This window comes from Manis pentadactyla, chromosome 4 (genome assembly GCF_030020395.1).
Source record: "Manis pentadactyla isolate mManPen7 chromosome 4, mManPen7.hap1, whole genome shotgun sequence".
Classification (NCBI taxonomy): domain Eukaryota; kingdom Metazoa; phylum Chordata; class Mammalia; order Pholidota; family Manidae; genus Manis; species Manis pentadactyla.
The window spans coordinates 172,539,748-172,551,606 of record NC_080022.1 but is presented as its reverse complement, the minus strand read 5'-3'; the positions used below and the strand labels follow the sequence as shown (position 1 = coordinate 172,551,606).

General features: G+C 43.8%; 1 protein-coding gene across 9 annotated transcripts in view; it reads right to left on the bottom strand.

The window, feature by feature from the left end:
- Window positions 1-1,542: 1,542 nt before the first annotated feature.
- GPATCH8 (G-patch domain containing 8) overlaps window positions 1,543-11,859 on the bottom strand; it is a 112,227-nt gene continuing 101,910 nt past the window's right edge. For all 9 annotated transcript variants that reach the window (XM_036883117.2, XM_057501545.1, XM_057501542.1 and 6 more), the window contains 2 exons: window positions 9,880-10,010; window positions 1,543-7,668 (listed from right to left, as the gene is read on the bottom strand). In XM_036883117.2, the coding sequence (XP_036739012.1) occupies window positions 3,777-7,668; window positions 9,880-10,010 (4,023 nt within the window). In that variant the 3' untranslated portion in view covers window positions 1,543-3,776. The remainder of the gene's footprint in view (window positions 7,669-9,879; window positions 10,011-11,859) is intronic.

The window sequence follows — 11,859 nt, the reverse complement described above, 5'->3', positions numbered from 1 at the left end:
GAAGAGCGCTGACACATCACTCACTTGCCCATCCCATCAGCCTGAGCCCTGGAACCCCTCACTGAATCCAAAGTTCTGTTAAGACTTCATTAAGTCAACAATTATTGAACTTCTATGTGACTGGAAATGAACTAGGTGATGTGGAGAAAAATTTTTTATCATCTTTAATGTTTCTTTGCTAAATCCTGATGCATAATCCTCAGCTAATGGTATTTTACTTTGCTCACCTTTCTTGAACACATAATCAAAATGTTTACTATGTGTTCAACTATGTAAAACGCTCTAAGGGATTAAGAAAAAAAGGAAATACAACAATCAGTCTCTGTCCTCTCAGAACTTAAAATTTTACGGGGGAGCAATAAACACAAAGTGAACTGCACTGATCTGAAAAGCCAGTAAACTTACATGAAGACAGGAATTAGATCCTAGAGTCTGGGAGGCCAGCCAGAAAAAGTACCATCATTCAGACATGACTTGGTAAGGGGGAGGTGAAGGTATCTCTGGCAAGTAAGAATGGAAATGGCTGACAAGACCTGAGTTTGTCATCCAGGATGTAGAAGAGGGAGTACTTCCATGTTGCAATCCCAGGAGGCTGAAACAGGTAGAAGAGCCCTTACCGGAATCAAGTAGCTGTGCATCCCTCCACATAGCAAACCCTACAGGCCAGTCTGCCTCACTGACACCTTGCCTACTCAGAATTTCTATCATTTCATTTTCTAACATTCGTTCTTTCTGGCCAGGGATTTTGTTATTTTAGGAAAACAGGGAGATCCAAGCCTGCAACCCAAGGTTCAAGTTGACTAGCCTCTCTAGTTAAGGGAGAACACAGCTGTATGAGTACAAAAGAGACATTGTACAACCCCTTCCTTAAAGGCTGGGAAAGAGAGGAAACTAATGTACCATTACAAATCTACAGTTAGCTTTTGATGCTGAACTTTCCCTGCCTTTTGTAATTTTTTGATACAGAACAGTAAACAGAGGCTTTTTATCTGCTTAGTAACAATTAGGGGGTATTTCCTTTCACCAGGTAGCTCTCAAGCACTTCAGGGTAGGATTAAAGGGTTGAGAATTAAATATTAGCCCTGGTATACAACTCCCTGTGAAAAACAAAGGCCAGGCAGATGCCTTTTGCCCTGAAGTTCATCCAAAATTCTAAAAATTAAAGCCAGATATTCCAAAGCCATTTAAGGAGCACCTACATGCCATATATTCCATGACACACAGATTATTTAACTACAATAAGGAAAACAATAGAAATAAAAGAAAATTTTCGTGGGAAAGAGTGGAAAGGAGGTGCATATTCCAAGACAATTATGTAAGACTTAAAGAAACTTAACTATTACTTCTACTACTTCCTCCCACAGCATAACTTTTCCCCCCTTACCTGGGCAGCCTGAGCTTTGAGGAGCACAATTCCAAAAATCGTATACAACTGGTTTACAAGAATCTATTCCCTGATCACTTCAAACAAGATGTTCCATAACCCATATTCATCTCTTCCCAACTTGAGTGAATGGGGCAACAATCATGACAGACTCTAAGTTTCCACAAATCGTTGGTTTATTAGAAAGCTCCTTTCCCTAATTTTACAGCATATATCTCTCTATCATATGTGATAAAGTTAAATACAATCTGTTATGCTTGTAAGTAAGGATAGGTTATTTTGTTTTTCCATTTTTTTGAGTGTTAAAATCACTATTCTGCAAGTTAAAGAAAACTGCCCCCAGTAAGGCAGAGGCAGCCAGAGTATGGCTCAATCTACAAGCTAATGGGAAGCAGCACAAAAATGTTAATACTGTATTATTTAAATATTTACATGAGCTGAAAGCAAGAAAAACAAGTCCCTTCACTTCAGATGATTTCACTTTTCCAGTGCTAGTTATCAAAATTTGATGCTTCTGGTACAGATGAGGAGACTGAACAGGTAGGAGGCTCAGTTAAGAGCCTTGTTTGCCCAGCACTTGCTTCTCATGAACTCAAGATCTTTTTCTTTTGGGAATTCGAGAAGGTAGAACACAGCCTTAGCCAAGGAACGTAGGGTTTGTTTTTCCTGTCAGGTGAACACCCAACCAATTTTAGACACAGAAATAGGTAGGGCAATGCCACAGGGAACTAACTATACCAAAGATGAGACTTGCAATATAAACACCTTTGGGTCATTGTGTTAATTAGGTCTTAGAGCCTGGTGAAAGGCAAGAGAGTAGGTGGTGAGGTGGTCCTTCCTCTAGCAGGTGTCATGGAAGAAAGAAAAAAGGAATCTTTATCACTCAAACTAAGCTGGGCAGAAAGCATGGGAATTATGAAGCAAAAGAATTTGCAGTATCTATAAATGTGCTTACCTCCCAAAGAGGAGGAAGAAAACCCCCAATTCTATTACCCTCCAGTCTGCTTCTACTTCAATTTCTAGCCAACCCAAAGGGCACATAAAAAAAAAAATTGTCAAAGGGGGCTAAGTACTAAGAAGGCAAATGGACTGCCTGGAACAAGGCGCCCAGAAAACCCTGGAATCCTCGAGAATCACTCTACATCTCACTGCTTCCAGGGAGTAAAGCTCTCCAATCTCTGAGGGGCCCACCTGTTTCTCTGTACAAAACAGCAAAGCACACGAGGGAGACTGTCATGACTGAGTGTCCCTCTGATACCCCCAGCTGACTGCTGCCCACTACTTCAAAAATCCCAGCGCTGGTGGCACCACTTACTGCAAATTACTGAACATTTTGTCCCAGCAAAGAAACACTAAACAATGTTCCTTTAACATTTTTATAGTTCATAACTTCAAAAAATACATGAGCTTGATAAAATATACATGCTTAGTCATTTTTGCATCTAGCAGAAAACAAATACTTTATTTTTTGTTTTCATTTCATAACCTTTAAAGTTTCTTAATTCAACTAGGGCAAACATATTTACACAAAGCCACCAGAACAAGGATCACTTAAAGAGCTGGATGTAAAAAATATTATTGCAGTATACTACAAATATGGAACCTTTTTTATATGAGCTACAAAAAGCAGCATTTACGTTTTATAGAGTTCAGTGCAATTTTTTTTTTTACATTAAAAAATCCTATAAATTAAGAAAGAAACGTCAACATGACAGAAGAAAATACACCCTTCAGACACGAGCTCCTCTCTGGGGAAGCACACGGGCAATTCTATGTTCCATGCAGCTTCTATTCATGATAGCATCTTCTTTCCTGGGATAAGCAGGTAGTTGTTCTGGGATGAGGGACATAAGGACAACAGTGCCCAATGTGTGGCTCTCTGTGTGGGAAGCGGGTTGAAGAACAGCCTGAATAGCATCTGGTTCCAGGTCAGACTCCCTTTCTACCTCACCCGGGATAACATAAGGTCACCAAGGGATGGTCAAGACACTGAGAAGGTAGGACCAGGTGGACAACCCACTGGCCAGAGAGGAGGAGTATGTTTTAAAGTGTATAGAAGGGAGAATGATTAAAAAGTAGAGGGAGGAGGGTAGTTATCTCAACTTGACAGCTTGGAGATGTTGCCACAGAGGGGTAGGTAGCACTTACTGGTGTTCCCTAGCTTAGAAACATAGGAGAGGGACAGACAGAACGGGGAGAGAAAAAAATCCCTGATAGTAAACCCAAAGCAAACCGCAAATCTAAAACCACCCCTGCAAGCCAAAACTCAATTCTTTGGCTGTCAGACACTGCCCATCCCAGCTTCTACTTGCTGGTATTAATGGCTCAACACCTCCGAGGGAAGATTTATAGGTCACCTTCCCTGGCCCTACCTGAGCTGCCATCCCCCAACTCATGTGCCATGGCTGGGGGGGTGCTGCAGGTCCTGACCTGAGAAGATGGGGTGAAGCAGGGGATGGAGGTGGAGGGCAGTGGCAGCTGCTGCAGCAGGCCGTGGGGCAAGGAGGGTGGGGTAGAGGGCAGCATGTGGGACCGGGTGGAAGGTGAAGGGCCCAGGATGGATGGCTGAGGCAGGAATGATATGGATGGGATGGCTAGCGAGGAAGGTGGCAGGGTGGCCAGGGATGATTGAGTGAGTGAGGTGAGACAAGGAGATGGGGGTCAGGTGGGGTTGGGGAATATGATGCACTTGGGCAAGTGGCTGGGGATGAGGGTGGGGGTGGATGCCGATGGCGGCGGCAGCTGCTGCGGCATGATGCTGTAGGATGGCGTGCTGAACAGTTGTGATGGAGGTGGCCGAGGCAGTGGCTGGCTGCTGAATGTGGATGGGCTGCAGGGCTGGAGTGGCTGGGGCCAGGGCAGCCGAGGCTGGGAAGGCCTTCACTTGCTTGGCCAGAAGCTGCTGCTGGATGTGCTGCTGAGCAGCCTGCTGGAGCTTGCTGTACTTCTCCATCTCCTCGGGGGTGAAGGTGATGGGCTGGCTCTCCAGGGGGGCCAGGGAAGCATCCTCAGCCCCATCAGCTGACTCAATACTAGGCTCGCCACTGGGAGGTGCGTAACTAGGGAAGTGCTCAAGGTCTGGCGCTATAGGCAGCAAGCTGGATTCTACTGGGCCTGGCTGACTGCCACTATCCAAGGATTCTAGGGTGTCCCCGTCACTAGGGTCAGGGAGGTAGTTATGGGAGATGGTTGGGTCCCCAGGATAGCAGTCAGAGTGCAATGGGGTGCCTAGTGGAGCCACAGGGTGATGATCAGCAGTAGCTTCTTCAGACTTTGGCTCTTCTGGGGGTGGGTCTGATAAGGGGCCAGCTGTTTCCTCTGAAGGGAAGTGATGTCCAAATGGAGCATCACTATTTCCTGGAGGCCCTTCTTCTGTCTCTGACTGTTCTTGCTCCTCCCCTCTTTCTAAGCCAGATTCTTCACATTTCCTGGTGTTGGGCTTTCGGGTAGCTGGGAGCTTCCCTATCAGTGGAAGTACAGGCTTACTACCAAGAGAAGGGGGGAGCTTGGGCCCAAAGTAACCTTGTGGGGGGTCCTTGAGCTTGAGTGCAGCTTTATTAGGGGTGGCCAGCACCTCCTCACTCACACTGGGTTTCCGCTCCACTTTCCGGGACTGGATCTTCTCTAGTAGCAATTTGGCAGTGACAGAGTTCTTGTCTTCAGGGCTGCAGTCACTTTCTGACACCCTTCCTGCACCAATGTGGCTGTTCTGGGAGGGTGGACCTGTGCCTTTATCATCATTGCCCCTGCCATCTTCTTTCTTCCCAGGACCTTCTCCCCGGCCTGATCGGAAATAGTGGGGAGACTGGGAGCGGTAGATTTTAGAGTGAATGAAGTCTCGACGACCAGAGCGCCTCTCCTCAGGGCTCTCGTGACCCCATGATCCCTTCCTGGAACCTGACCTCTGGGAAGGGCTCCTGGTGCTGCGGCTATGGTCCCGGCTATAGCTCCGGCTCCGCTGCCAGCTGTGGGCTGTGGTGCTGCGGCTTCTCCGTTTGCTCCGGCTGCGACTACAACTGCTGCTGCGGCTGCGGCCCCGGGATCTTGAGCGCTCCCTGGTGTGACTCCGAGACCGGCTTCGGGACTGGCTGCAACTGAGGCTGTAGTCATCATCAGAAGATGAGTATTTGTGCCGTTTGGACCGGTGCTTGGAGCTGGCGTAGTCTGAGTCATCAGAATCGTGGGAGCGCTTGGAGTGTCTTCGTGACCGATCACTGTAGTCACTGTAGCTGTCATCAGAGTAACTCCGCTGTCTACTATAGCAGCTCTGGTCTGAAGAAGCATCTGAGCTACTTGAGTAAGACCGCCGGGAAGAACGGTGTGAGGAATGGTGCCGGCCAGACCGTGAGCGGCTACGGGAAAGCTCGCTGCCAGAGTCTTCCTCCTCCTCCTCTTCCTCCTCACTGTACTGGGATGGAGATTTTGGGTGCAGCCGGCGTGATGAAGCATCATCACTATCTTCATCTCCACTACTAGGTTGACTCCGATGGCTGGACCGGCTGCTCCGTTTGGTGCTAGCTCTTCGCTGGCAAGATGAAGCTGGAGGTTCACCTCTGTGTTTCCTCCCACCATGATCTTGGGAGCTGCCACCACCTCCACCTTCATCTTTCTTGCCACTGCTCCCTTCCTCTGCTGGCAGGGATCTCCGCTGCGAGTCATCTTGAGCTCGCCGCCGCCGCCGGGGTGGTGCAGGACTACCACTCCCAGGGGGTTCTGGTTTGGGTCCCCGTTCAGAATCTGCAGGTGCTGATGACCTATTCTTCTTTCGTTTCCGTTTCTTGCGCTTCTTAGACTTCTCCCCGGACTCTGCCTTAGAGGTTTTCTCCTCTGGGTCAGCCTTATGTTTCCGTTTGTGTTTGCTGGATTTTTTGTGCTTCTTTTTCTTCTTGTGTCGGTGGGACTTCCCAGATCGTTCTTTCTTGCTGGGAAGGCTTCTCCCCGTGTCTTCTGTCTCTGACCCATTGCTGCCCCCAAGCTCTGGCTTATTCAGGCTACTACAGGCAGATCCTGAAGTAGCCGCATCCATTCTGCCTCCAGAGCAATGTTCTACATCCTCCCCCCCGTCTCTGCTTTTATTTGGCTCACCAGGATCAAGGCCTTGGAGATGGGCCTTTGAGAAGCCTCCTATGTCCTTTGGTTTTTCTGTCCCTTTAGCTCTGGCATCTTTGTTCCTTGAAAGTTTAAAGTCAAAGTATAAAGGGTTACAACTATATGAAATGGAAGGTTCTGCCTTGGTGAAAATTAATAGTTCTGATGGCCACTGGAGGGCAGTGCTTTCATCTTTGCTCAAAACCGGGAAGAAAGGACCAGTAGGATGTTTGGGTCCTTCCTGGTTCTCCTTCCCTGCTGGGGTGGCCTGAGTGGTTTCTTTAGAAGGGTGAGACTCATACATTTGGCTCTCTGAAGGCTTCTGACTCTGACTCTCTAAACTCTGCTCACTTCCATCCTCTCCTGAGGCCTTTGTGTCAGCTTTACTTTCAGGCTCTGTGGGCTCAGCCACACTGGTTTCTGTCTGCTGCTCAGAGCCTTCACTACCTTTCTTTTCTTCTCCTTGACTTGCTGCCACCTTGATGCAGCCTTTAGGCTTGGGAGAGCCGCTTTTTTTACTTTCAAGGGCATTCTTTGGGTGTGTACTACTATCACCTTCCATTTGTTCACTGGCTCGCATAAAGAGAAGGAAGGGAAAATTTGGTTTTACTTTGCAGTGTGCTGGGGGGATGTAGTGGTAATATTCTGGCTCTGTAGCCCCAGATCCTTCTTCTCGCTTCATTCTTTTTAATTTAGATAATGTTGAGGCAAGGGATCCTCCATCCTGAGGGTCTTCATCCTCTTTTTTACCATCAAGATTACTGCTACCATCAGAGTCTCCCACCTTCTGTAGTCCTTGGTCAGAAGCCTTCTCATCAGCTTTTGTTCCATCCTCAGAAGTCCCTTCCTCTGCATGGTCCTTGAAAACTGATGCTATTGATTCGAGTTTCACAGGAGTCTTCTTGGCAAAGGAAAATGACACTCCCAGTTTTTGCAATGGGGTCCCCAGGTTATTCTTAATGCCAAAGCTGATGCTTTGGGAGGCTAATCCAGGTGCCTGTGCCAGTCCAGTAGCATTTGTGGTTTGTACGGCAGTGAAAGGGCCTCCTTTATCTGTGGAGAGTTCAGATCCCAGGCCACAAGTGGCAGTGGCACTTGTGCCACTGTTTGTAGCTGATTCATCTTTATCATCATCTCCACCTTCTTCATCTACAGCCACTGTGGTTGGTCTGAACATGGGACCACTTCCAGGTGCACTACGCAATGGTTTAGAAAAATGATAAACAAACAGGGTTAGAGATACATTTCATAGTTTTTATAAGGCACTTCTCTCCTATGTTCTACCATTTACCACAGGTAGGTTTCAAAGGTCATTCCCAAGCCCCCTGCTACTGAAGGGAACTTCCTCACTGAGGTTAGGCAAGGTCCCATATTGTTAATCTACCAAGCTATTATTCCCAGGACTAACCAGTTACTGCTATTTCTCCCTAAGCTGTCTAAAATATGAAAAGTAAGGCTTATCTTGCCAGGCAGAGAAAGCCAAATACCATATGATTTCACTTATTTGTGGAATAAAAAAACAAAACAGAAGGAACAAAGCGGTAGACTCATAGACACTGCGAAGTGACTAGTGGTTACTAAGGGGGAGGAAAGGGGGCAGTGGTGGGGGGTAGGGTTAGGGGGACTATTGAACCACTGTGATGTACATTTGAAAATTTTTTAAAAAGAAAAAAAAAATGAGGCTTAATCTCAAATACTCTTGTCATTAGTTACCATTTGGTCATCTGCCCATCTTACAACAATTCGCATTATGTCATCCTACCCATCACGATGCTATCAAACATATCATTCACAAAGGTTGTATTTCATTCAGTTAAAGAAAACCCCTTAACTTCCTCTGTGTTTTCAAATTTCATTTTTAAAAATGTACGTATGCTCAGAAACCTCCACCATGCCCTACGGCAGTCTGTGGTTAGTCTGTTTCAGAAACGAAGAGTCTGTGCCTATCTCCTGGGCACCACAACCAAGCATTTGCTTTGTTTTTGTGATACTTCCTGGGCATTCCACACAATGATGACACTACCAAGCACTTTCTTAGCTTTGAAAACAGGAACACTGAGGAGCCTCAAAGCCAGTGCTTTAAACTCCTATCATGTCTGAAATTTTTATACTGTGTGAACTGTACAGGTATTTCTCAAGCCAAACTCAATAACTAAAGAGAATTAGATCTCTATTTGGATAAAGTCCTTGTTATCAGAACCCTAGCTACTAACCGACCTAAACTCAGGGACCAAATATATTTCATAATGTGGTGTGCCTTGTTATCTTGCTACTGGAGGATTGGAACCCAACAGATTTGGACGGCAACAGATACTGACACTGTCAAATTTACTTTCCAGCGAAGAAATTGAATAAAAAGGGGATTTTGATCTTTTGCTTAGTCTTTGCCATGTTACTTCAGTAATATGACAGGGTCATCTATTACTCCTAGGACAAGGCAATACCGGCAGATGGGTCAAAATCTTCTTTTTTTTCTCCCAAGGGAGGACTTGGTCATCTTTTAACTGCTTATTTATAAAACTGAGCTCTAAAAGCCACGCCTGAAGAACACCATGTATTTAAAACATGTCCTGAACTAAAAAGTGACCTGGTATATACTTTTTGAGGAGGTACTCTTGCAACACGACCAAGAGGAATGTGTTCACTACATAAAAACTGCCAAAGAATGAACCAGTTCATAGGCAGTTTAACTCAACATTAGAGCTTATAGGTTAATGCTGTTTCAAAACTCACAGTATATATGTTCTCTCTATTTCATCTTCCTTCAAAGCACAAGAGAAGTAAGTAAGTAAAACAGGATCCAGAGACAAAAATAAACCTAAGCCTAGGAACTTGGAAACTGGCTCCACCTTGGCTGTAAACTTTTAAAAGCCACAATTGTAATTTCTTCTACTCTAACCAGTTCCTTCCTTTGGTCCTGGCCAGCCATTAAGACAAAAAAGGGGCCTAAGTCCTTCTGACTGAGGCCATACTTCATGAATCCTCACATGCTTAAAAGACTGGGTCCCCAAAGTCTAGCTGTTTAGAAATTCAGCCCCATGTGGGATAAATTCCACCTAAGGCTAAATACCAGCCCCAAACTGATAATCATCAAGAACCATGAAGGAACATTAAAAAGAACACTCAAGAAGGCAGGAACCTGTAGAAAAGTAAATGGATATAAAACTTAATCACTCTTCAAAACAACAGTAAGAAATAAACTTGGTATCAGCTCCATTTATAGACAGAAAACTGAACTTAGAAAATGAAGGTCATATAGGTAACAGGATGTAACCTCAAAAGTGCATGTTCTTACTCAGTATATTATATTCTCGAGTATATACATGATTTCAGTTTGAAAGAAGGATATACTAAAAACTTAAGGATTTTAATTATCGGTAGAATCAGCTCAGAGAAAATATACTCACCATTCAGCTTGTTTTCTTTGCTCTGCCAACTCATGGAGCCGCCGAAGGGCTTTTTCCTGTTTCTTCTCATCCTTGCGGGATCTTGAAGAGACATTTCGAGCAAACTCTCTCTGCTTGAGATCTTTCAATCTCTGGAGTAACAAAAGAAAGGAACAGAGGATAGGTGATTTAGAATAACTTGGGGATCCTGAAAGCAAGGTCTTTAGAATATCCTCAATCAATGGTTATAGTGCTCATGTAGAGCACACTGATCATTATATTCTTGTATGGTAGTTGGAAACACAATGGCTCATTACTTTGGGTAAAACATTTGGAGTTATCTGCATTTCTAATTAGGATAGCATACCATTCGTTTTATCGGGCAAAATTAAATGACTTCAGAAACCACAAGCAAAATTTTTTTCTTTTTTTTTTTATTAAGGTATCATTGACATACACTCTTATCAAGGTTTCACAAGAAACAACAAGCAAATTTTGGAACACTAAGGAAAGAAACACTAGAGGAAAGAAAATGGACTATTTAATCACCTGCTCTTCCAGGATGCCAAACCAGACAGACAGAACATGAATATAACTGTAGTAACATAAGCCAAAGAGAACAGAAAGGGGTTAAGCTAGCACAGAAAATTACCCAGGTATAAGATCTTAAAAAAGCAATGTACAGCTTACATAGGGAGGTTATCTGAATCACAACAAACAACTGGAAAGCATACTTTTATTTCACCATAAAAAGATGCTATACTTTCTTTTCAGCATGAACAGATTTCCTGTAACTATCAAACAAACCATCTTCTAGTGCTAGCATGTTTAGAGCTCACCAGTCTGACCACTTTCATCTGGTCAGTCTGCTGAAATTGGAAAGCAGTATGTATAGCTTTTTTATTCCTTCACAGCCCTGAGAGGAACATCCAGGGGATGAGGAGGGAGAATAGAGGTAAGTCAAATAATTTATTATTTAAAATGCTGATAAAAGAATGGTCTTTTATTCTCGGAAGCTACTTTATAATTTTCCTTAAAACAAAACCACCAAAAAAGAACAATGCTATGCCACACTGGTGACAGACTTCAGGCATATCTATCTGTAATGAAGACAGAACTACAATTATTTTCAACATACTAGGTAATATAAAAAAACCAACTAACCAAAACACAACACATACATTAGCCTGTGCTTTTACAACAGCATTGGGAAAAAGAATTTAACCCAATATAAAGTGGACATTGCTTTGTGGAAAGGCATGATGTTCAACAAGACAGAGGAATTTTCTTATCTATTATTTATGAAACAGGTTTTGAATATTTTTGAATTGGGAGGGGAAATGGGTGGAAAGACACACACAGAAAGAAGATATACAGCTAAAGACACTAGTAGAAAAACTCACTCTTGTGATCTGGGCTCCCAAATTAGAAGGATTTGCTTTCAACACATCAGCTGAAAATGTCACATCACAAACAAAAGAAAGTAAAAATAAAACAAGAGTGGAAGAGAAAAAAAATAAAGCAAGCATTACTACACAGGTGCTCTCAGTGAATCTGCAAACTATTATACTGAACAATCAGGGACAAAGCCATCAACTCTAAAATGACTGGGGAAAAGGGAAGAACCTGTTCAACACATACATGTGTACATACACACACGGACGGACACAGTAATAACCCCTCCTAGATAATTCTTCAGGAAAAATGGTTACAGAACTTTAGGAAAGACCAGTGCTATCAACAAGCAATTACTTTTATTTCCATTTACCTTTTTTTTGGATGTTCAAGTAACCAATGGTTTGCAAAACTGTTTTACTGAGGCCAACTGACCAGAATTTAGATTTTTATAAAAAAACATTTCAAGATGGAGGATCAATTATTTTAAATAAATATGAATTCCAATTTCCACCTTTCAAGCAGAATGGGACAGGAAGAACCTGTCAGGACTATAGGATTATTGTAGGCCACCAATTTCATTTATTTTCTGCCCCAAACATTTAA